Source organism: Ochotona princeps, chromosome 23, assembly GCF_030435755.1.
Source record: "Ochotona princeps isolate mOchPri1 chromosome 23, mOchPri1.hap1, whole genome shotgun sequence".
In the NCBI taxonomy this organism is placed as follows: domain Eukaryota; kingdom Metazoa; phylum Chordata; class Mammalia; order Lagomorpha; family Ochotonidae; genus Ochotona; species Ochotona princeps.
In genome coordinates, this window is record NC_080854.1 from 24,042,860 (window position 1) to 24,068,724 (window position 25,865).

General features: G+C 47.4%; 1 protein-coding gene and 1 long non-coding RNA gene across 4 annotated transcripts in view; one reads left to right on the forward strand and one right to left on the reverse strand.

Annotated features, from left to right (window-relative positions):
- The window catches only part of LOC131483062 (uncharacterized), a 33,546-nt gene extending 31,129 nt beyond the window's left edge, over positions 1 to 2,417 (forward strand). Inside the window, exon 3 of the long non-coding RNA XR_009247493.1 lies at positions 2,040 to 2,417. This is a non-coding gene — a long non-coding RNA (uncharacterized LOC131483062). The remainder of the gene's footprint in view (positions 1 to 2,039) is intronic.
- The window catches only part of NPR3 (natriuretic peptide receptor 3), a 60,976-nt gene extending 36,212 nt beyond the window's left edge, over positions 1 to 24,764 (reverse strand). For 2 of the 3 annotated variants that reach the window (XM_058679951.1, XM_058679949.1), the window contains exons 1-3: positions 21,871 to 23,097; positions 12,161 to 12,283; positions 5,519 to 5,685 (exon numbers count right to left, since the gene is read on the reverse strand). In XM_058679951.1, coding sequence (XP_058535934.1) covers positions 5,519 to 5,685; positions 12,161 to 12,283; positions 21,871 to 22,621 — 1,041 coding nt within the window. In that variant the 5' untranslated portion in view covers positions 22,622 to 23,097. Of the gene's footprint in view, positions 1 to 5,518; positions 5,686 to 12,160; positions 12,284 to 21,870; positions 23,098 to 24,644 lie in introns of those variants that run through there. The other variant, XM_058679952.1, reaches the window with a different exon arrangement.
- Between the last annotated feature and the right edge of the window lie 1,101 nt (positions 24,765 to 25,865).

Sequence of the window (25,865 nt, forward strand, 5' to 3'; positions counted from 1 at the left end):
GATAAAGACTCTCCCAAAGTCCCACAGTAAGCACTACGTTTAAGTGATGATAGGAACAGACATGTTAAGATGTCCCTTTCCTTTTATATTCTACTTGGAATCCTACTCAGTGCGAGTAACACTCTTGGCTCACTACAGTTAATTTGTATTTCATACACAGCTGGCATTAACCATGAGCTCCACATCCACAGATCCTACCAGCTTCCAACAGAAAATACGCAGCAAAAAAATACTGTGTCTACACTGAATCTATTCCCTACACAATACAGCATAACAACTAACTACAGAGCATTTACACTGTGTTGGATGTGAGCAATCCACAGGTGAACTGAAGTATGTAAAACAACGTGCGTACACGACTTGTAAATACTATCCTGCAACCTAAAAAGAACTTGAACACCCTTGTATCTCAGTATCCTTGGGGAGTCTTAGATCCACTCCTTCCCAGATACTAGAAATAACTGTATTTCCTTGATTATTTATATGTGATTAATAATCACATGCAAGTTAAATATACTTTCAACTAAGCATATTTTAAAGTAGATTAAAGAAATATTACTGTTCATTGGTCATGTGATCGCTTAGAGAAGGTATGGGAAATTTAGGACTGAGAATTCTCCCAAGCTCCTGGGTGGGGGCTAGATGTCAGCAGCTGGACAGCCCCTGGCAGACATCCTGTCCTGAGGTTCTAAGTAGGCAAGCGAGAGAAGCCGTCAGGACCTCGGAAAAACCTGTGCTGCCAGTGAAGCACACAGCGTCAGGTCAGAACGAGAGTCCTTGGAGCCCAGCCACACCACGCTCCTGCCTCTTGGACTCCTGCTGCTCTCCTCCCACAGAACTCAGCATGAACCCCAGTCCAACCTAATTCTAAACATCTACAGCTAGCACACAGAAAACTCAGGTGGCTGAGACTCCAGTTAAGAGAGCTGGCACAGTGGCATAGCACACTAATTCTATGGTGCAGCACCAACATTCCACATGTGCTCCAGTTCAAGTCTCAGCTACTCCACTTCTGATTCAGCTCCCTGCTGAAGGCCTGTGAAAGCAGTGGAGAATGGCTCAAGTCTTTGGGCATCTGCACTACATGGAAGACCCAAAAGCTCCTGGCTCCTGGCTTCAAATCAGGCTATATCTGTCTGTTGCATCTATTTGGAGGGTGAACCAGAGGATACAAAATCTTTCTCTCTCAACCTCTCTTTCTTTCTCTCCTTCTTACTCTCTGTAACTTTTTCAAATAAAATAAATAAACCTCTTTTTAAAGATTTATTTATTTTTATTGGAAAGTCTGATTTATAGGAAAAAGGAGAGACAAAAAGATCTTCCATCTGCTGGTTTACTCCCCAGGTAGCCGCAATGGCTGGAACTGAGCCAATCTGAAGCCAGGAGCCAGGAGCTTTTTCTTGGTCTCTCACATGGCTGCAGGGTCTCAGGGCTTTGTTCTGCCCTCGACTGCTTTCTCAGACCACAAGCAGGGAGCTGGAAGGGAAACACAGCAGCCGGGATATGAAGCAGCGCCCATGTGGGATCCTGGGAGTGCAAGGTGAGGACTTCAACCACTAGGCTACCGCACCAGGTCCAATAAATCTACCTTTGTTTTACAAAATGCCAGTTAAGATGCTCACATTCACTCTAGAATGTCTGAATTTCATCCCCGCCTCTGGCTTCTGGCTCCAGCTGTATGTTGCTGATAACTCTGGAAAGTAGCAATAACGGCTCAGGTAATTCAGTTTCTGCCACCCACGTGGGATACCTGAATTGTGTTCCCAGCCCCTGGCTTCGGCCCAGCCCCACCCTGGCTGTTGCAGGCACTTGGAGAGCAAACTAATAAAGAACAACATTCTCCCCCCCCTCTCTCTATCAATCTCTTTCTCTCCTGTCTCTTACAAATAAATAAATAAACATTTTAAAATAAGTAAAATATACATAAATATATAAATGGACTCATCTTCAAAGCTAGAACAAGTTATTATGATAATCTAATTTCCACTTAGTTACATTTTTTATTTATTCCTATGTATTTATAAAGTCAGCTTAAACAGAGCCACCATCTGAATGCAACAATATTACAAGTAGTCACCATGGTGGCAAACAATAGCTAAAGCATTGATACTCGATCTGGAATGTAAAATGGTTGTTGTCACAGGCATCCCAGTGAAAGTGTGCTGACACTGCCATTAATAGAATATTTCACATTCTAAACACAGAATAGCTGAAGACCAAGAAGGACTCTCCAGGGGTGTGTGAGGATGCCAACGTTTGCTCTCTGAATATCATTATTTAGACAACTTACACTGTGATCGCTGATCTTGACCAACCTCAAGGAGGAAGCCAGACAAAATGACACCATTGTTGAGTTTTGATGCCATAAAATGAACAGGTGACCAATAAAGCAAACTAACCTACTGTGGCATTCAGCATAGGCAGGAGCTTCTGACGTGTGCACTCTTGGCACCGGCCCCTCCAGCGGCCCCGCCACAGGAATCCCGACTGTAGTGTTCTGCTCCTGAGGCAAACGATTTGGGTTTGGGTGGTGGCAGTGCTCTCCTAGGTATCCTTAAACTTGGACTCTGAGGCAGAAATCCTTCCCCTTTCATCACTCGGAACACAGCATCCAATAGGCCGATCTCTAGTCACACTGCAGGTGGCCAGAGCAGGTGAACAAGCGCACAGCACGCTGCGAAAGTGTGAAAAGCACACCGCATTTCAAAGACCTCATGCACAAAAGAGACTAGCATATCTCGTTAACAATTTTGACTTCGATTGTTTGTTAAAATGCATTTTTGTTTTAAATAAAACACTTAAATTACTTGTCTTTTTCACTTCTTTAAATGTGTCTACTAGAAATCCCTTAACGGCATGTGTGACTCATGTTGGTGGATCACTTTTTCATACCACCTGCACAGCAATGAGATGGGAGATAGTTCCTAGGAGGTGAATGATGTGTGCACATTCTTTTATACTATGTATTTGTCTGAGAGGCACAGGGACACAGACAAAGTTCCTATCTCTCAGTTCCTTCTTTAAATACTCAATGGCAGCCAGCACTGGACTTGGGCCAGACCCAGGAGCTGGAAATGCAGTCCAGGTCTTCAATGAAGGTAGGAGAAACCTGGTTCACTGAGCCCCTGCTGCTGCTCCCCAGGCCTGTGTTGCCAGGAAGCTGAGTCAGGAGGGCGAGCTGGGAATTGAACCCAGCTCTCTGGCTTCAAATGTAACATCTTAACAACTATGCCAAATGCCCCTCGCTGTGTGTTTCTTACAATTTATACCAAGCATCAGTTGACAGAAAATGCATACCGTGAAAACACAGTGCATGGATTTTCTTTTACCCCAAGATATACTTATCTTATAATTCTATTTTTCCACAAACTTTGTGAAGCCTCTTCATACATATAAAGCTGGGAACATGAATTAAATATATATGTAAGATACTTTTTACGTGACTTGATAGCAAATTCCTATAAAGACAGGAATTACCTTGCACTGAGCACAAAAGAGGTACCATTTATGGGGCCCTGAGCGATGGCTCAATAGCTAAGTCTTCATTTTCCAAGTGCTGGGATTCCACATGGACACTGTTCTTGTCCAGGCTGCTCCACTTCCCATCCGGCTCCCTGCTTATGGCTTGAAATGGCAGTAAAGGATGGCCCAGAGCCTTAGGACTCCATACTCGCATGGGAGACCTAGAAGAAGCTCCTGACTTCAATCAGTTCACCTCTGGCCATTACAGTAATTTGGGGAGTGAACCAACACATGGAAGATCTTCCTGCTTCTCCTTCACTCCAAAAATTTGATCTGCCTTTCCAATAAAAATAAATAAATCTTAAAACAAAACTAAAAAAAAAAGAGGTACCATTTAGTGAGTTCCATCTTTTTAACAGGAGTAGTACTTAATGCTTCAGATCTTCTACCCTGCCAACAGAGAGAAGTAATTTGGATCAAGGCAATTGAGTAATTTGTCCAAGATTACAGAGCTCTGAACATGGGTCTGCCCAAGGCCAATGCCAGTGCACCACAGCACTTAAAATGACCGTCTCTTGTGAAGTTGGTCTTTACCCAACTAGGAAAGGAACTATCTGACTCACATATCTGACCTTAAAGAGACAGTGTTAGGACCTCGTGGCGCAACGGTAGTGCGTCTGACTCCAAGAGACAGTGTAAACATATACCTTACTAGGTAGAACACGAAAATAAGCCACTCCACACTGGGGAATTGAAGATTTCTCTGCACACCTCTCCTAAAACTGTTCTGTGCCTCAACTGTTGACATATGTCTTGTTAAAGTCATAAGCCAGTTTAGACTATCCCAAAATCTGCCAAGTTCAGCAAAATTATGCTTCAACACTACAAACTACTAAATACTAAAATGAAAATAGTCACAGGATGTGGTTAAGAGCTTACATTTTCTAACATTATCAGTCACTCAACACCATGTCAGTTAATTCCATAATGTTGTAAACTGTTACCAATGTTATGTTATGGCTTTTAATTCGTCTGGATGATATTCTGCCAGTTCTGCTTTTAGACCAGAGATGGTCTCCCCAAGAAACTGATGATTTTATCTGGCCAATAAGATGCTGGACTCTATGCATGGTACATGCTTGCAATGAAAGAAGCATGACTGGATTTGAACTGTAATACTGCAACAAGGTGGAGGAATCCACCATGGGGTGAGGGTATGGGAAGGGGTTAGGGGAACCTCAGAGCATATGAAATGATATCATAAAATGAAATGCAATATAAAAAAGACAGAGACAGTGTAAATGAAACAGTATTGAAAGCCAGAACCCTCCACGTAGCTGACCCAAAAGGCCCAGGGCTCCTTCTCATCTCATTTTCAAGAATGACATGGAGCACACATAGACAAGCATGTCCCAAGCAAAGGCAATAATGGCATAGAAAGCCATCTGCTATGCCAGTCTTGGATGACTCCTCTACTTAGTTGTAAACCTAGCCCAGGTCTCTGACTCCAGTGTAGGTTCAAAAAATGAATCAGTAGCCACAACACAAATGCAGTGGGGAACCCTGGAAAACCTGAGCAGGAAGCAGCTTGCCACGGCAAGGAACAAAGACCCAGTACGCAAGACACATAAGCAGACTAGTCATCAAACCAAGGGACGGTCATGAGAAAGGGCTTTCTGAATGTCTTCTGCCACCAAGCTTGGGAAAAATGAGGCATGCAGAACTTGGGCACTCCTACAACTCTCTGTCCCCCCACAACGCTCTCCTGGCAGACAAGGTGGTGGAAATCTACAGACACTCCACTCAGCACTACCCAAAGGCTTCCTGCTAAAAAAGCATCACTGAACTGTGGGGATGATGGCAGGAATGGCAAGGGAGGTAGGGGGAAAAGTGACCAGAAAAAATAAAAGCACACCGAGAAAGCAACAGTGACATTCAGACCCAGACCTGGGGAGTTTTGAATGGTTCAGCATGGGGTATTTTGCCACCTCTGATTTAATTATGAGATGGGTTTTTTCAGGGTGTTGAAAGGCTGGGCTCCAAAACAAGCACTTACGTAATCCTCCTCGTGGAGTCCTTGCTTCTCAACAGAACTTTTCACCTCCATGGAGAACTTCTCAAACTCAGGTTTCACTGTCCTCAGGAGAGTGATGGTCTGGAGGGATGAGTATGCCTGCTTCGCATCCAAGTCAAAGTCGTCTCCTCTCCTCCACGAGCCATCGCCTGCAGGAGAAACGGAAACACTTCTCATTCCAAGCCGGTCCCCGTAAAGCAGCCATGCTCCTTTTCCACCTGCGACATGTACCCCTGCCTGTGACCTCTGGCAGTCAGGCTAAGCGGTAGTCATAGTGATGCACCTATATGTAAAGTGATAAAACAAGGACCTCTGGACACATGTTCCTTTGGAAATCTGAGCAAGAAAACAAAGTTCTGGCCTTGTAATCTCCTTGTACTAAACACAGGACTGCGATCTTCAGCCCCCAGAGCGGCAGCACTACAAGAGGATTTTAGGAAATAAAGTTTTTCTTCCTTTTCCTTCTCACTATTTTTGAATACCTGCAAGCAGCTGAAAAGTTAATCAAACTATTAATGAAATATATGAAATATTATCAATTTCATGTTCCGCTTGGTGTACCTTGTCAGATAACAGCTAGGCAGATCAATGGACATGCACAAGCATCCTGTGGATGGCACCATGAAAAGAACAAAGCTTGAAATTGCTCCAGTTTTGTTTTGCTGTGTTGTGTTTTGTTTTTTGCACCTCTACTAGGTGAAAAGTAGCTTAGGTAAACTTGAGGACTACAGTGGATCTATGATAATAAAATAATAATTGCATATATGTAATTATAACAGTGTTTTATGGGATGTTTTACATACATAGGACAGTTAGTTCTCACAAAACCCTATGACTGTGGTCCTTCCTTTTTCACAGATGATGAAACTGAGCTATTTAGAAGGTAGGGGACCGACCACTCCCTTCACAAAACCAAAGATGAGTTACATGGACAACAATCAATGTTCTCTTTATTTTATTTTGGGGGAATACAGTGGCCTGCAAGAGCCCCCCAAAATGAAGCAGCTCTCTAACTGCTAACAATAAGCTGTGTTTTTTTTTCTGGGAATTATGATTATTATTCCTGGAAGTCTCAAAAATTCAACCTGCTAGAGCCCAGTTACTAAAGTCTTTCTGTTTACCTGAAACTCCCAGCCCACGGCAGATGACCCAAGCCCAGCAGCTAAGCAGCGAACATCTCTGAAGCATGCAGCCAGATGTGGAGAGCTCACTCATTGCTTCTAGAACTTTAGTGAAGACCAGGTGGCCTTGGAATTTGCCAGGTGTGAAGTACCAACTACAGGCAGGATTGTGAGATGGCAAAGGTAAGCGTCCTCAGTGTCGCAGTCTCCACCGCCTGTAACCATGAAGGGGCATCCCAACAGCCAGCTGCAGGGAGCATCTAGGTTACAAGGCAGCTATAAGGAGTAGCGAAGAAGAGGCGAGGAGCTACAGCCAAGGGGTGCGCTTCACATGACCAGGAGACCTTAGCCCCATCCTGAATATAACGAAATTCTAACAAAGGCCAAGGAGACAGAGCCAAGAACACAAGCAGAGCTGCAAATGCTGTGACACCCAGCTCACAGCTGGAGTGCAAGAAAACACAAAGAATGTGTTTGTGACAGCATCTGTATCCTCATAACACCAGTTATAGCAAGCCTTTATTAACGGCTTATAATATATGCTAGGGAGCTGCTAAAAGAAAAATAAGACTGAGCTAAGGACAGAATTCATAAGGACTACACCCTGGCTCAATCACCAAACCAAGTCCTGCTCCTCTCCTGTGATGCCTCCTAGTCCTACAGAGATGGGAGCGTGAGCAGAACCAGACCTGTGTGAGGAAGCCTGTGTGTGAGGCTCCACTGTCGTTGGGTGCGGGAGGTACTGCATCCCAAGACACACACAGTGATGTATTTGTCCAAGGGCTGAATCCATTGGCCTGAAAGACGCCAAATTCTAAGAACATTTTCATGATGTGCGGGAGCCCGGTTGCTGGAGACACGCAGTCAACAGTCACTGGCTCACTTTTCACTGACTCAAGCCATCAGAATCTGCAGAGGTGATGTTTCTCAGGCAAAGAGTCAGAGTTTCAACCCTGGGGAAGCCTTCTCCCCTGGGTCATGGCAGGGCAATGGTTAACTCCCTATGGCTTTACCAGTACAGCTAGAAAACACAGAGACTTGCAAGACCACTCATCTCTGCTACCAAAAGACGTAAAATCCAGTTCAAGAAATCCATCGACCACAGTCTGAAAGGTGATAGGATCAGAGTTTTGTTTTTGAGTTTTTTTTTAAAAGGTAGTAAACAGTAGCTTGATAAATGTAAGTCAAGCTAAATAGTGGTAGTGAGACTTCCAGCTATTGTGGGCGTTTCTGACTGTGCTGTCTTTGGTAACATCTCCCCGATCAGGGCTGCTGCGTACTAAGTCAAGTTGTCATGACGTCCCATCAGTGTGGACAAATTTAATTCCATAGACAACTGGGTGCCTCTGGAGATTTATAGGCGGAACAGAAGAGTGACATGAAGAGAATTATGCCTTGGGAAATAGCAGCAGATTAGAGTGGGGAGACACTGAGCATTCACAGCCACGGTCATCCAGGCAGAAGGTTGTGAGAGGTCACATGGGGGAAGTCATGCATCAAAAATGTTATAAATTGTTCTCTGCATGGTTAAAATTAGGCACAAGTTTTCTTTATTTTTCTTCGTTGTCATCTTCTTGGATATAGTAAAAGTTTAATAGTAAAAACTCATACAATCATAAAAAGAGGTGGAGCCGTCCAAAATGAAAGCAGGCACTGTGCGGGAGGAATGTCAACACACTGTGCAGCCATTAGGGAATGAGAAACAACGCAGAGAGAGGCCCGGCCCAGACCATGCCAAGGAGATAGGAAGATGAGACAATTACTGGAAGAGACTGCAAAGCCAGGCAGATGAGGAGGAGTCAGGCAGGCATGGAGCTGATGATCACACCAAGAGTCACACTAAATCCGGGGGGGGGGGGCACCCTGAAACACCCCAAGTCACAGCTTTGCTGCTGGCTCTAGTTCTGTGCTAACGTGCACCCTGGGAGGCAGAAGACTGTGACTCAAACATGGGGTCCTTGCCACCCCGGTGTGAAACGTGGATTGAGTTCCTGGCTCCTGCCTTCATCCTGCCGCTGCCGTACTGTTGCAGGCACTTAGAAAGAGAACCACAGGAGAGAAAACCCCTCTCCCTCTCTCTCTCCACACCCGCCCCCACCCCATGTTATGTGTCAATTAAAAAAAAAAAAAACTTCTTAAAACTTCTTAAAATAAGATTGCATGTGCAGTTGATAACAAAAACGTAGGAGAAAAATTAAACAAAGTAGCAGTGGAAAACAATATTACAGAAGGAAACACCCAAATGCGGTTTAGCAGCTGTGACGGTTGAAGGATTGTGTAAGCACTTTTTTCCTTTTCTCTTTGTTCTAAATTGACTTCAATGTGCAACTATCACTTTCGTGGCAGAACATTGCATTGTATTAAATTATAAATGTAATACAGTTATGATTTAGCAATTAAAGATAGTATAAATTTATTTTTGAAACATTATTTTAAATTTTGTTTGTTTTTATTTATTTAAAAGTCACATCTATTGCAAGGTGGTATTTACACAACATTGTGATTGTACTAAGGGCTACAGAATTATTCACTTTAAAATAGTTTGCTTTATGTCACTGAAATTTCAAATTATCTAATAAATTCATGCCTTGAAAACTGCAAAACTTTGCTTACGAATGTGACCATAAAAGGAAACTCAAAACAAAGAAAAATTTAAAGTTATTTGTAGATAATGCAGGATTAGCAAACATGTAGGAAAACAGACCATCTCAGAAGTGCAAATTGGTAAATATCTCCAGAGGGCAACTTAGCAATAGTCATCAAAACCTAAATATGCACAATCCTCAACCAGTAATTCTGCTTCTAGAAGTGACTCCGACAGATACTAGATCTGGATAAATATGTGAATGTGTGTGTGTGTGTGTGTGTGTGTGCGTGTGTGTGTGTATGAACACACACAAGGCTACTCAATATAGTAAGGCTCTTAATCGCAAAGAGCTGGGAACAACATAAATATTGAGCATAAAGACATGGATTAAAGATGGTATGCTAACATTGCATAATCCTACACAGCTGTACTATAAATACCATGATCAGTTAATTGAAAATAATTCTGTAGAAATACATATATCTCTAATATAGATAAGGATGCCTGTACTTCCAAAAATTAACACTGTATTTTTATGGGGAGCAGAACTGCAGTGCTCATTTTCTTCCCTGTGCTTTTCTGTTTTCAAATTTTCTGTAACATTTCTAAGGGTATGTCAAAAAGTTCAAGGCCAATGGAATTCAAAGATATGTTTGTTCTGAGTGCAAAAATTTTTAAGTCTATGCATTCTCATTTTGGAATGCATGAGGTAAGTTAGAAAAGTAATACAACCTTCAACTGTGCAGGAAAGAATTTCTGGCAGTTAATACATGTATTGTACTAGGCGCCCAATACACGGGAGTGCTCCTAATAAACGCACTTGTGCATTAATGCAGCATGAACTCACTTGAACTCACCTCTGCATTCTGCATTTGAAACTGCGACCATGCAAAAACTCAGAACCAATGTTATTCATTTTTACCAACCACTGCAACTCTCTCAATAGATTCAGTAGTGCATAATGGTGTCGTGATCTTGAGCCAAGAAATGAAACCATCACTGTGTTTACAGGAAGGAAAGAGCAACGAGGAGGCAAGTTGGGGGGAGGCCAGAAAACAAAAGGGGGTGTTTATTCTACAAGTCTCAAATCTCCAGTTTTATCCACTACAGGAAGTGGGGGCTACTTTTGTTTCATCAACTTCTCTTTATCCCCACAAGACGTGTGTTTTATTATCTATATACACACAATGAGCTACTGCTTGAGCAAGCCAGCGTATCAGGACAGGAAACCGGGGTGTATGTTTTAAGGTTCAGATCCGGTCAAAGCGGGTCTAAGCAGAAAAGACTGGGAAGTGGAGTTCAGGATAAATATGCCCCTTGCGATAGGCACACTGACCCTGCCCTGTAGCTTCTCAGCTTGCAGCAGCTGCGTGCAGAACTTGACGTGACATTTGGTAGCTCCACTCTGCCCGCTGCAGGGAAAGCCCTGGCCACACTCACACGTTCTAGCCTCCTTAAACCCTCTCCATCATGTGAACCCTGCAAACTTCCCCAGACACAACAGCAGGGGTTAAATGGTTCCCTCTCTGAATCTTGCTGTTCCTGATTTTCTAGAGGAAAGGTTTACGGCACAATAATGCAGAAAAGAAGGGGGCTGGAAGGTCAAAGATTTTCACCTCAATTCACATTAATAGTATTTTATTTCACATTGCTATCCAGGGCCATTGCATGTGCAACACACATAAATGCATTTATACGCACAGTTCTGATGTACTGTAGTTTTGATTTATGATTTTTCCACTTTCCAATAGTTTCATTGGGACCTAACCCTAGAGTAAATGAAGGGTCAATTCATATGCCTTGTTAGAGCTATAAGCCAGTTTAGACTATTCTAAAATCTGCCAAGTTCAGCAAAATTATGCTTCAACACTATAAACCGCTAAATACTAAAATGAAAAAAGACACGAGACAGTTGAATAGTACCCTATACCCATTTTAAGGTGGATAGCAGCCGGTTCTGTGTATAAATTAAAATTGAAATGTCAATGAAGTAGTCACAGGATGTGGTTAAAAACTTGCATTTTTTAACATATCGGTCACTCAACACCATGTCAGTTAATTCCATAACGTTGTAAACTGTTACCAACGTTATGTTACGGCTTTTAATTCGTCTGGATGATATTCTGCCAGTTCTGCTTTTAGACCAGAGATGGTCTCCCCAAGAAACTGATGATTTTATCTGGCCAATAAGATGCTGGACTCTATGCATGGTACATGCTTGCAATGAAAGAAGCATGACTGGATTTGAACTGTAATACTGCAACAAGGTGGAGGAATCCACCATGGGGGGAGGGTATGGGAAGGGGTTGGGGGAATCCCAGAGCCTATGTAACTGTGTCACATAATGCAATATAATTAGTAAAAACAAATTTAAGGGCCAATTGTGTCTAAAATCAACATTCCATGAAACAACACATAATGAGTACTTCAAAACTCAAAATCCAAGCATAATTTTTTCATGATACACATTTTCCATTAACTTTTAGAAGACCCCTATGTGCTAACTACAACATATATGGACATGTTCTGTTGTTTTGTGTTATACTCTGTTCCAATAAGAATGTGACCCACATCACACTAAAATTATCTCAGTAGTCCATGATGATGGTAGCCACTTGCAATCCGGAAAGTACAGGGCTGGGATCTTGGAGGCCTGGATTTCTGGCCACATGGGTCCATGCCCACCCCCAGCTGCATTCCTTAACATCACAGGCATTCGTGTGCTTTTTTTTTCCTCTCTCTCACTGAAGTCTCTGAAAGAAAAACCTGAGAAATTATCTGAAGCTGTGCCAATGTGCAGATTCCCAAATTTCCACAATCACATTCACAGAAGGAGAAAAGCTGCAGTTTCTGCACCTTCCTCGGAGCCCCTCTCTGAATCCCTGCAGCAGACAGGTAAGCCCTTAGCAGAGTTACCGTAGGAAGAGCTGTTGAAGAGCTCGATGTTGAAGAAGGCGTAGTCTCCACCCGTCATGCCATGCCTGTGAGCTGCCAGCATGATGCTCCGGATCGTGTCGCCACTCGCACACATGATTACCACTGGAGGAGGAACAGAGGACACTCATGAGACACTGCACGACACAGCTCGCCCAGGACACGGGCTACAGCCTCTTAAGTGATGCGTCCCAGGACCCCCAACGAATGCCTGGAAAAAACCATGAATAGCACCAAAACCTTACGCATACAGTGATAAAATTTAGGCTCACTGCTTGGAGTGTGTGTATCGTGACTGGGCCTTCTCCACTGCTCATGCCTGTGCAGTGATCGCCATGCCCAGATGCACACAGGGGCATGATGACCAGCTCATCTAGGTCAGTAGGGGACATCAACTGCCTCATCAGAGGAGGAAAAGCAGAACAGGTTGGACAATTTTCCTGGCCAAGCTAGCAGCATGTTCCTGGGTCTGTGGATGCACTAGGATAAACTTGGTTAACCAACAGATCTTGGAAAGATTTTCTCTACCAGCGAGCAATGAAATCAACAACTTCTCAGAACTATCAAAATCATTCAAATAACACCCTCAGAACACTCTTCCACACATCGGGGATTACAAAATGACTGTCCCCCATCCTGGGGTGCTAATGTAGCATGACAGCAAGGAGCAGCCTCCTGCCCCTCCTCCTCTGTGGACACAGGAGGAGAAAATTAAAACATTTGTCCCACCCATCTTCCTCCATATCTGACCTTTCCAACCCTAATCAAAGTCCCACATGGTCACACATCCCTCTCAATTATATAGAAAAAACTAAAATTTTTTTTAAAAAAGTTAGGCTCAGTAACAGAGGAGCAACAAGAGCAGTGATAAAATGGGATTCTTATAACAATGTACTGTCATAAAAGTAACCCAAAAAGTATGAATTATTTCTTTCTGGAACATTCCATACAATATTTTTTTTAACATAATCGACTGTAAATAACTGAAAGCATTGGAAAGGAAACCACAGATACGGCAAGACTGACAATGGAGGAAAAAAACAGTAGTTCGGCTAGAACTAGGCAAACAAAGCACCACCAGAACCAAGTGACAGAGCTCAACACAGACACCCAACAGAAAAGACTCCGCCTCCTGCTGCAACGCAAAGAGGACCGAGGCACAAACAGAGGCAGCCCACATCTCGCGTGCAAACCCAGCCTGGGGAGCATCTGCAGAGCAGTTGACAAAGATATGTTGAGGAAGATTCTGGAACGAAAGCAACTTAAAGAAGCAGAAGGCTACAAACAATATGTGATACCGGAGTGGGTTCTGGGCCTTAAAAATACAAATAAATAAAAGCTTTATTTTAAAGGGCATTCTTGACACAACTACTGAAATTTGTCTAAGGTCTGTGAACTAGAACATGGAATGATTTATGTGGAAACTCGTGTCCTTCGTACTTACACTGTTGCTATGACAGTGAACACCCTCGCTCTTCGAAGCACTAAGGAGAAGGAAGTAGGATCTTGGGGCAGGCATTGCAGCTCTGCAGGTTAAACCCAAGTGCCAGCTGGAGTCCTGGCTACTTTGCACTTCTGACCCAGCTTCCTGCTAAGGCACCTGGGAGGCAGCAAATAACAGCCCAAGTACTCGGGTTCCTGCTGATGATGGAGGAGACCCAGCTGGAGCGCCTGGCTCCTGACCTTGACCTGGCCTAACCCCAACTATTGCAGATGTTTCAGGAGGAAATCAGTGGGTAGAAGATTTCTCTCCCTTCCTCTCTCTTTCCTTCTCACTCTAGCTTTCAAATCAAGGCTTTTTTTAAACATAATCTTTACTCTCAAACAGCTCATGAAAAGATATAATTCTCTGAATATGAGAATACATCCAAAAGCTAATGGAAAAATAGAATTAAAAGAGAAGTGTGTTTTACTGCAACAGATGTAAATCCATGTACAGTTCTTTTATAATGTGTTTTCCATGAACTTTCTGAAGACTGAATATTTATGCATATGTATGCATATTAGCAAGTGGGGGGAGAAAAAGAACAGGGAGAGATTTGGAATGAAAAAGCAAATACAGCAAATTATTGACAATTGATGAAAATCCAGGAATGAAGGTTGTACAGAGATGTTTCAAATGTATTCACATCATTTTCAATAAAATAAAATCATTTTTAATTTTTTTAATTCATAAAATCTTTAGATTAGACCAACGTAAGACAGTGAAAAGGGTCACCTGGCCTCGCTACTTAATAGCACAGCAAATAGCATTTTCCTGGAAAAGAAACGCAGAATCCGAGAGAAAATATTGCTCTGGCAAACAAGCTTTGTGCTTCCTGCACTTTGAGAAGGCATTCGCCGCTTGTCTCCATACGCACAGGAAATCCTTACGCAGATTCCAGCTCCCTCCCCCACGTTCTCTCGGTTCATGCCTACACTTCGGATATGAGGGCTTTAAGCAATTCCAGAAGATTTTTGGCCTGACCCGTAAGAGCTGCAGGGGCTGCCGCGAAGTTGGGGGCCTGGCCAGTGTCCCGGGAATCTGTTCGCAGCAGATGGTCCCCAGGCCCAAAGACCAGACCGTGCTTGGCTGCCACACATGCACCCCGCGGAGTGGGCGGAGGCAAGGCTTGCCCAGCCCTGGGCACTCTATCCGTGTTATCACGATGGATGCCAGCCCTCTGAGGTGTGCATGTTCTTTATAAGAGCACGGGTGCTGAAAGGCGTAGAACAAATTGCAGGTTGTGCTAATGTGGCCTTGGCAACCTGCAGGGAGGGATTGGCTGGTGTTGACCTTTAGCTTAAACTCAGTGTCCCATCACAACTCTGACATTTCCCGCGACAAAAGGGCTCCGTGTGCCAGGTACAAACCCAGGAGGACGAGCTTTCAAAACAATGTGGAGCCCCTCAAGGCCTGTAACCACGGGAGACGGTGTCCTTTGTGCCTGGAAATCCACTACTAGAATTATGATAGATAACCAAATTTGAAAAGACCTCAGTAAATAAGCTTTCAAAGGACTGCCCATGTGTGATGATCTTGACTTTTGTTTTAGCACTGATTTGTTTCCAGCATCTTGGGTGAGAAAGGGGCCCAAAGCATGGGACAAAGCAGCCAACAAGCAGCTGAGGCTGAACCAGCAGAGCAAGTAGGTATCTCCATAGTGTTGGTCCCGAAGAGCTCAGGTCGGCTTCCCCCCAGACAGTTCTATCCATTTTTGGATGAACTGAGCCAAGTGCAGGGTCTGGGTCTCATTCCCAAGACCCAGAATCTTCTTCCTTGAGCACACAGAGACAGAGTAGACATATCATGGAGGGGCAGATTCCCAGTGAACTAACTCAGACATGCCTAGGTCACCTGAACTGCAGGTTACTTGAAGTCAGTGACAAGCAGGTTTGCATCAGCAAGCTCTGTAAGTAGACATGCAAACTGGGGAGTCAAGCGGCAGGGTGCTGGTGGGGTGAAATCATAGATCTGGCAGTAAGTTGGAAGATCAGGGGTTCAGGGTCCTGGGCTATGGGCAGGCTAAGTCCACAGCCGAAAGATGGACCAGGTCTGGGACAGAACAAACTATGTCTTAGAGCCACATGGCACAAGCTTCCCCAAGTGCCAGCTGGGTTCTGTCCAACCCCAGCCGTGACGGCTCTTCTACTTGTTCATTTCCAGCCTGTCTCCTTCTCTCTCCCTGCCCCCATCATCATCACCACCAGGCTGTTTGATGGACGAATGTTGGCCGCTACTTAGACAGCCAGAGGAACATGTGTTACCTGAATAAACTACGGTTATTTTAGATTTTGTCCATTTTGTATTGAAAATGTGGTTTAACTTTAATTTATTTCCAAGTTCATGCACAGGGCACTCTCAGAAAAAAAATACCCACAGGGCACATTATCATGCAGTTCCAGTTTAGACTGAAGCAAATACTTTCAGGATATGGGCAAAACAGAGAGCAGAACCCTAATTTTCATGGTGCTCCCCAACCTATCCTGGCCATCTCATTCATGCCTAATTGAACATTGGGTATTTTTAGTAACTGGCCTTTAGACAATCTATCAAAGAATTAAAACAGTTTTTGTTGAAACAGATTTCCCCTCTTACTCTCATTCCTTCCGTTTTTGTTTACACATCAAGTACTTCAAAAAGTTCAGATTTTTTTCCAATAACTTTATTTAGATGTAAGAAACACTGAAATCGGGGCCCTGCAGCGTGGCCTAGCGGCTTACGTCCTCGCCTTGAAAGCCCCGGGATCCCATATGGGCGCTGGTTCTAATCCCGGAAGCTCCACTTCCCATCCAGCTCCCTGCTTGTGGCCTGGGAAAGCAGTTGAGGACGGCCCAATGCATTGGGACCCTGCACCCACGAGGGAGACCCGGAAGAGGTTCCTGGTTCCTGGCATCGGATCGGCACAGCACCGGCCCGTTGCGGCTCACTTGGGGAGTGAATCATCGGATGGAAAATCTTCCTCTCTGTCTCTCCTCCTCTCTGTATATCTGACTTTGTAATAAAAAATAAATCTTTAAAAAAAAAAGAAAGAAATACTGAAATCCACCCAAAGTTTTTCATAAAGAACATTGTCCATGTATGTTTTGAAGACCTCTCAGAATAGTTAAGGTGACATAATCATTAAGGTAAACACAGCTGCCATGAAAGCTTGGGAGATGGGTGTGGGACACGTGTGGCCTACGCAGGATGCCCACATCTGCCAAGAGTCAGCAAGATCCATGGAGGAAAAGAGAGGACATCCACTAGTCCTACAAACTACATCCCTTCAGGTCTGGGAGGCCCCTCTCTGTTCTGTTCTATTTAGGGATTGCTAAAAATTAGTTTTTGTTAAACTGAAGGGACAGGGCAGTGATGTTACATGTCTGGTAAGGCTTATCTTCATCCTGCTCCTTGCTGTGGACCTAGTGAACTTTTGGTCCAGCCCCACCATCTGGTTCCCACGGCACCTTCTGGAAAGGACCTGTTACTATAGCAACATATTCTCAAAGTCACTCTAGGAAGGGCAGGTACAAGAGCAGAGGAATGGCCACAGAAGTCAGCTCAGAAAACCAACAGCATCCCAGGTGATAAACCGGGTCAAGGGACTATCGTGCCCCCAACCTCAGGTGTCCCACTGGAGCAATGGCTAGTGAGTTAACAGTCCACATCTCTCAAAATACATACCTTCCATCTCCTTCCCCTGAACCCCCAAAAGAGGAAAAGGAATGAACTGTCTGAATGGTGAGCCTGGAGGAACTAACTGAGCCTACTGGGCTCAGGCTTGTCGGCCTTCCTCTTTGAGACATGCCTGATTGCAGAGAGCAACGTTTTGCCAGCCACTTGTGTCACATGGAAAGGGACCTATTCTGTAAGAGAGGACTTGCCAGTGAGCTGTACTGTCTGTGACTTAGTGACTACTCCTGCCTAATTTGTGAGGGAAGTAGTAGCTATAAAGCCCCTTTAGCAATAGATGCAAATCCATCTTCAATCAGTTCTATCAATAGTAAAAAAGGATGCGCGCACATTCCCCATCTGACTCCTGCATCTGCAATACTGTCATCCCATATGAAGGCTACACTTCCAATTCACCTCCCTGTTAATGGCCTAGGAAAAGCAGCAGAAGATGGGCCAAGTGTTTGGACCCCCTGCCACCCATGGGAGAGCCCCTGATAAAACTCCTGGCTCCTGGCTTTGGTCTGAGCCAGCCCTGGATGCTGTGATCAGCTAGGGAATGAACCAACAGATGCAAGATTCATTTTCTCTCTCTGTAACTCTGACTTTCACATAAACCTCTTAAAGTTATGACGTGAGTACAAGAGATGGGAAACTGCTTTCTCTACTAAGACTTGTATAATGTAACTTTATGTAGCTGTGTAACTAAAAAGAAAAATCCAATTTTTTCCAAAGATGCTCTAACCAAGAGCAATGGATTTCATCTGCAGAGCTGTGGTTACAGCCCACAGAACTCCACTCTCGTTGGGGGAATCTGTGCTACAGCCCATCGCGCACCTCTTGTCCACTGTCCTGGGCTATCTTACACTTATCATGGGTTCTTTGTGACCAAACACTCAGTCATTTGTCCTGTTTGATTAAATGCCTCTACCCTGCAGTTATGAAGTACATCCAGACTGATGACATATGAATAACTAAAAGAACAAAATGTCAGTTCTCCATATGTGAATATATGAATATAATATACTCCCAGTTTCTACATCTTTTAAGGTGTAAAACAGAACAACTACTGGTCTTTATTGCTAAAATCCTTCTTTATTTCTATTGTGGCACAGTAAGTTAAGCTGCCACCTGAGAGGCCAGCATTCCAAATGGGCACCCTCTCTAGGTGCCAGCTGCTCCACTTAGGATCTAGCCCTGCTAATGCACCTGGGAAGGTAGACTAGGTAGGTGTGTCCCTGCCACCCACATAGAAAATCAAGATGGAGTTTCTGGCTCCTGGATTTAGCCGTCACAGCCACGGCTGCTATACCGAAGGAAATTATCAGCAATGAAAGTGAATTCATTTTAAATTAAAAGAATTAATGTGCTCAGGTATGCGCATTTTAAGAACATTTGCTAAGAGCTTAAAAGGAAAAAAATTAATTATTGCCTTAGATATCCCTAAAAGAATAACTGAAGCCCTTTTTAAAAAGGTATCCAGTACAGCACACAGCCAAGTGAAATGTTAACCCTATTAATATGTGAGAGAGTAGCATTGTTCATTTTTACTTGTTAAGACACTCAGACCTGGCATGGTAGCCTAGTGGCTAAAGTTCTTGCCTTGAACACGTCGGGATCCCATATGGGCACCGGTTCATATCCCAGCAGCCCCACTTCCCATCCAGCTCCCTGCTTGTGGCCTGGGAAAGCAGTCAAGGACGGCCCAAAGCCTTGGGACCCTGCACCCATGTGGGAGACCTGGAAGAGGCTCCTGGCTCCTTGCTTCAGATTGGCTCAGCTCCAGGCATGGTAGCCACTTGGGGAGTGAATCAGCGGACCGAAGATCGTTCTCTCTTTCTCTCCTCCTCCCTGTATATCTGAGTTGGGAATAAAAATAAAATAAATGTTTTTTAAAAAGACACTCAGGGCCTGGCGGCGTGGCCTAGTAGCTAAAGTCCTCGCCTTGAACGCCCCAGGTTCCCGGCTTTGGATCGGCGCGCACCAGCCCGTTGCGGCTCACTTGGGGAGTGAATCATCGGACGGAAGATCTTCCTCTCTGTCTCTCTTCCTCTCTCTGTATATCTGACTTTGTAATAAAAAATAAATAAATCTTTAAAAAAAAAGACACTCAAAGATCTGTGACTTGAATTTAAAGACAAACTTAATCCCAAAACACTGCTAAAACTATTCTGTCCAAGAAGTGTGTATGGAGAGGCGCTCTTCTCAACTTTGCTGGTATTCACCGGCAAAGCAGTGCAATCAGAAGACTCCCCATTCTCATCCAAGGCAGTTTCACAGTGACCTCGGCTCAAAGAAGGCCAGCGTCTGGTACAGGCCACAAGCTACTGCAGGAAAACCACAGGCCCAGACACACCTGCCTCTGGCCCAGGCTCCTTCCACAGCACAGCCTCATACCTATGAAATAAGAACAGCTACAATAAAGCCTCAAGTTGACTCAGCACTTGGTAAGTGCCAGGAACATTTTTGGTGCATTCTGTGGGTGTTCTTTAGTCCTCCCAGCACTCCAAACCTGAGGGGCTGAGCACCAGGATGGCACTGAGCCTGTCTCCTCAACGCTTATTGAACACACACACTGCAGATGTCCCCTGAAGAAGTCCTGTCATCAGACAGCTATCTGTCCTGACAGTAAAGAATTTCAGGAGTGAAGGAAGGGGTGTCAAAGAAACCTGGAGGAAAAACTATTGCTCCACATCTCTAAGCTCTATCAGGATACGCGGAGAGACATCTTAAAATAGGAATCATAAAACTATAATATTACCACCTCTAAAACGCACACCTGAGAGGTAGCTCCCACTACTAAATTCAACCTTGGGAGGGAAACACACACGCAAACTTTGGAACACGTACAAGGTTTTGGAAATTAAAAAGAAAAAAAAAGACTGAATCTGCAGCAGGATGCGACCCAAGTTCTCGGAAGCCAGGCGCACTAGTCCCCAAGCTCACAGGACACTGCTCCCTGACCTCAGCCACCGCTGTAAGAATGAGGGCCCCGATAGCCCCGTTCAGCTTGAGCAGACAAACCCATTCTGCGTGGCGCCTGAGGCGGTGTGCGCTGTGGTGACCGCTGTTGGGACCTAAGGTACTGTGTTCATAGACGCAGATTTCCCTAAAGGGGTGACGCGCCCTCAACCCCAGCCTGTTCAACTCCAGCCCAGCCAGCCGGTGAAAACAGCCTACTTGAAGGCAGCTAGCCCTGGCAGCCAAAGGACAGACTGACTGAGACTGAGGTGACGTGGACGTGTCCCTGTTCCTGCGAGGCCGGTGCGCGTAGTCGCCCTGTTTCATAATCAGCGAAGCCTGCGTCCCGCCCGCTTTGCCGACAGGGATTGGACAGTGCCAGCCTGGGGATACGGGGGTACGCTCCAACCCTGGCCACGCATCCCCACTGTCTACACCTCCACAGGGTGAGTTTGGAGGTGACCAAATTGGGAAGAGGAGTTAGTAGCAACTCCACTTTCTCTGGCTTCCCCGCCCTCTTCACCTGTCGGGAGGCTCCTAGCCCAGGGCCGCGCTCCAAGTGCCCAACAGTGCCGAGCTGTAGCGGAGCCCTTTGCCTGGCTCAGTTTTGCTAGTGGCAACGGGATCGCTGGCAGTTCTGCCGGGGCTCCACCTCAACCAGGAGCCGAGGTGGGATTGCGCACCGCGCCCTCCCCTCCCCGCCCCGGCGCCCAGCCCTGATGCCAAGAGGCAACTGCGCCGCAGCCCCGAGGCTCCCCTGCAGACAAATTGGCTTGCACAGGGCACTGCCCGGCCCCATAACCATAACCACCAATCCCAGCCTTGACCCTTCCGTGTAGTTTTGTTATTATTCCAACCCTCTGGAGATCTGCAGAGACGCCTTGGTGGAAGCAAGGGGGCCCAAGAGAAAGGAGGAACATGCAGCGCCCATGGTGTAGTCAAGCCTAGCCCCTGGCACTTGGAAAACCGAGAGGCCAAACGCTTTGGAGAGGTGGGGGGGCCCCCATAGCAAAAGAGTGCCTCCGGAGTCCAGACATAGGCAGGGCTTTTTGGTGCAAATCACAGAGGCTCAATTATAAGTGCCTGGAAGGGACCAGGGGAGGCATTAGAAGGGTGATACAATGAGCCTTTAAAAGAAACCTGAGTCTGTGGAAAGATCAGCCAGGGAAACCCGGGCACCAGGACTAGCCTAGCCGCGAGCGCAGAGCTGCACCCCGGCCGCACGCCCAGGGGAAGACCGGGCAAATTCTTCGGGCAGCTAGCACCGAAAGTGCGCCCCCACTGGCCAACGAACCCGGAAAGACCAAGGGGGGTGGAACCCAGGTGGTTCGATAGCACCTGTCGGATCCTGGCAAGCAGGGATCGCAGGCTCAGACGCTGCCTCCCCAACGCCCGGTCCCTTTCCCGGGAACCCTTCCACCGCGCGCAACGACCCGCCGAGGTCCGTTCGGCCAGAAAGCGCACACCTAAACCCAGTCCTCCCTCCCTAATCCTCAGCGCCACCGAGGGGGTTCCTAGTGTCCTCAGAGGAGTGGGCCAATGCGTGGGGAGAGCCAGCTGGGTTAGGGCCGAGGACCCGGGGCGCGCTCCTGCTCACCTCGCTCGCTGGCCTGAATGTAGCGCACAATGTCGTCCACATCCAGATCTCTGGTCTCGTCGAAGTTGTAGGAGGACGTGTGCAAGCCCTCCTCCTGGAAGACCTCGTGGACGCCCTCGAGAGTGAAGTAGCAGTTCCGCTCCAACTTGTCATCGCTGTAAACCAGCGCAGCGCGGTTCCAGTGGTGATGGCGGAATAGAGCTAGCATCATTTCGCCCATCTTGGCGTAGGCTGGTGCCACGCGCGTGAGGTGCGAGTACTCTGAGTCCTTGTGTTGGAAGCCGGCGGCCAGGGCTCCGGCCGACAGCATGGGCAGGTCCCAGTGCGACGCAAGCCGGGCCACCGGCGCCGCCGCGTACTCGCACACTGGCCCCAGGATGAGGTCGGGCTTGGCGCCGCGCGCCGCCGCCACGCGGTCCACCAGGGTGAAGAGCGCACGGTTGCCGCAGTCTGAGTCTTCGTAGGCCACCTGGAAGCGAGTGCCGGGCGGCAGAAGACGCCTACCGGTGCTGTTGCCCTCCACGTTGCGCAGCGCATACTCGATGGCCGGCCGCACCCGAGCCAGCGAGAACAAGTACGAGTCGTCCCGGGGCAAAAGCACCAGCACCTCGATCTTCTGCGGCGCCAGCGCCTCTCGCTCCCGGCGCCCGCCGCCCGGGCCCGGGCCGCCGCCGCCACCCGCGCCTCCGGCCAGCGACGCCCAGCCGAGCAGGGCGCACACTGAGAAAGTGAACGCCAGCAGCGACGGCATCGTGCGACCAGAAAGTGCTGGGCCTCCGCGCCGACTGGTCCTCGGCCCCCCACCCACCTCCCTCTGTCCTCCCCACTCTTCTCTCCGAGGTCCCTGCGCCTCCCTGGGCGCTCCAAGGAAACCGAAGACCCCTTCACGAACGCGCCAAGAGACAGAGGAAGAGTCCTCTGCAGTGTCACGGTTGGTTGTTGTTGTTTTAAGAAAAAAAATTTTTAAAAGTTCACCGAGTGTCAAAACCTGTGCGTCTGTAATATACACATACACTTATTATAAACATGTATTTTCGCCCTTCCTGGATATATATACTATTTTGCTTAGAGGTGGCTCCTTATTTGGGCGTTGCTAAGGTTGCCTTTGGAAGCGCATTTGTCAAAGAGGAAAAAAAAAGTTAGACTTGTCCGAGTGTTTGTAATAGACGGTGTATCTCCCTCGCGTTTGATCTCATTGATTCGCGCCGGTTCCTGGATGCGCAGCCCGCGTTTAAATAGCGTGGCAGCGGCGGCGCGCGTTACCACACATGGCGCGCCCGGGCCGGGATTGTGTTTCCAGCGGGTGGGGTGGGTGCGGGTGACGGAGGTGGGGGCTGGGCTGGGGGAGCCTCTCATTAACATTCTTACATCAGGGCTCCTCCCCGCACCCCTTCCCTGCCCGGCTCTCCTGGGTCGCGGACACCCACTTCTCTCTGGCCCGCCTCTGCCTTCGGCCATAAAGCCTCAAATGACCAGATCCGCATCGCCGAGCCCCCCGCAGCGCTGCGCGCTTACGCGTTCGCCTCCACCTCTCCCCGGAAAGGAAAGCAAAAGTGTTGGAAAGCACACACGCACACAAAACAACAGGGTTGGAGGAACGAGGTGTTTCCAGAAATGGTTCTTTAAGTTACAAAGAAAAACAAATCAGTAGGTTCCCGCTCTCACCTTTTTTCTTGCACCGGATGCACGAAATACAGGCCGGCACCTGATCTCCCCTGGTGCCCGGCGCAAGGTCAGGGAACAAGGACCAAAGTCCGGGCGCAGACGGCTCCATTGCAGACCTGGTATGTGGAGCTGGCGCTCGCGTCTCCCGATCTCCCGTGTGCCCCCGCCCCGCTCCGGCCCCCTCCCTCCCAGGCCACGCGGGTTCGCCGTGGAGTCGCAGCGGGTGTCGGGGTCCCCGGGTCCCCCCTGCGCGCGGAGTCTCCACCGCTGTGGAGAGCCTGAAAGCGAAACTTGTTGCTCCCGCAGGCAAGAGAACAGTTAGGCTTCTGGAGGTGTCACACAGCTTGAAACGCATCCCCCGGGCGTCCTCCGGCACTTGGATTGCTACAACAGGTAATTAGCGCGAGGGATCGACTTCCCCTAGAGCGCTCCCCGGAGGGTGCCGGGTTAGGGATGCGCGCTGTCCTTGCAGCCCGAGCACGCCAAGCTCCGCACGCTGCTCCTTCGTGGTGCGCGCGAGGCACTGTGTTTTGGGGATCCGCAATGTCAAGAAAGGTCCAGCCTCGGAGACCCGAGTCTCCCCTAGCCCCCTCAACTCCCACCGGACACCGGGACAAGAGCAAACGGGTCGGGATAGAAAGATCCATGGAGCTGCTCCCCAGTCGGGGGAGCAGCGGCGTGGCTGGGCAGGTAGGCACGGGCACGGTCCGGCTCAAGGAGTGTGCTGGGGGCGTGGGGAAGAGGAAACGTGCTACGTTGGATGGGTAACCCTGAAGCCTAAAACCCGCAAGTTAAAATAAATTGAAAAAATGTTTGAGAACGTTCTGTGGCTTGCATGGGGCGCCCACGGGCACACTTTGAGATTCCTCTTAGACCAACGCCCTCTTTCGGCAGAAACGTGCTCGCGACGCCGAACCCCGGGGCCACCGCCCGGGGCTCTGCGTGCGCTCCAGCGCGTGAGGAAGCAAATTGGGCTTGCTGGGGCTTGTGGCAGCAGCGAGCGCCACCGCCAACGGCGTTCTCCTCGTCGCCTTTTCCAGCACATGCCATTCCCGGAGAAGCTTTATCCTGAGTCACGGAGATTTCACCTTATGGGCTGGGATGCCTACCTTGTCCCATTCAAGTAGAAACTGCTGAGTCCTGCGAGAATTTTGATTTATTTAATTAAAGCCGGTAAAAAAATTTTTTTAAGCCCAGGAGACAGCTATGTAAAATCTAATTCCACAAACAGAAAAAGTCACACACAGAGAAAATTGAGATGTCGCGCGTCACAGCAGCTAAATCCTCCCTGGACTCCTGGGGGGGGGGGCGGACATTTGTTTATAGAATTATCACTTTAAACAGAGAGAGGAGGGGGGGAGAGGGAGAGGGGGAGAGAGAGAGAGAGAGAGAAAGAGAGAGAGAGAGAACAACGGCTGAATGGCCGAACTCCAAATTCCTAGGGTCTTAATGGATTTCGAAACCAGTTGCCAGGCGACATGAAGGAATCGAGGTTTCCTATTACTCCTCTGCGCGCCCGGGTTTGGGGAATCCCAGCCAATGGCGACTTGGGTCTGCAGTGTGTGATGTGGGCTTCTTGGGAGAGTCTGGGGTTTCGGCGGGACCGGGCATAAACGCGTCTCACATCCCAGGCGCTGCCCAGCTCCACCCGCGGGTTAACCGCAGGGCAGTGCGATTAGGCTAGGGTGAGCGCAGGAGCCTCCTCGTGGTCTTTGACTAGGAACCTTACCGCCAGTTTGTCAGCAGAGCGCATCAGCAGCAAGCTGTGGAAGGGACCTCCCCAATCCCGGCCATCACACACACACTGAATAGAAGCAGAGAAACCAGCAATACCACACTACTGATGCTCAGCGACCCCTCAACAATTCCAGTGAGCGTGGCCTGGGATTGTGGTGCAGTGGGTTGAGTCACCCAAAGCAATACAGTCACCCATACCCTGGTCTGAGGTCTGAATTTGAGTCCCAGCTGCTCTGCTTCCAGTCCGGTTTCCTGCTGATGCACCTGAAAAGACAGGGGAAGTGTGTGGGCCCCTGCCGTTCATGTGGGAGGTCGAAATGACGTCCCTGGCTTGGGTCCGGTCCTGACCTGGCTGACTAAGCTTTGGGGGGGGGGGGGGAACTAATGAGTGAAGGCTCTGTCACGCTCGCGCTCTCTCTCTCTCTCTCTCTCTCTGACTCTCTCTCTTCCATCCCCCTTTTCAATAAATAAATTTTTAAGAAGACATCTATTTTTTGAAAAGTGTCACCTATGATACCATGTAAAGGCAGGAAGAGGGTCAAGCTAACTTAAAGTAATAATATTGTTTATATCAAAACATTATTTTCTATATA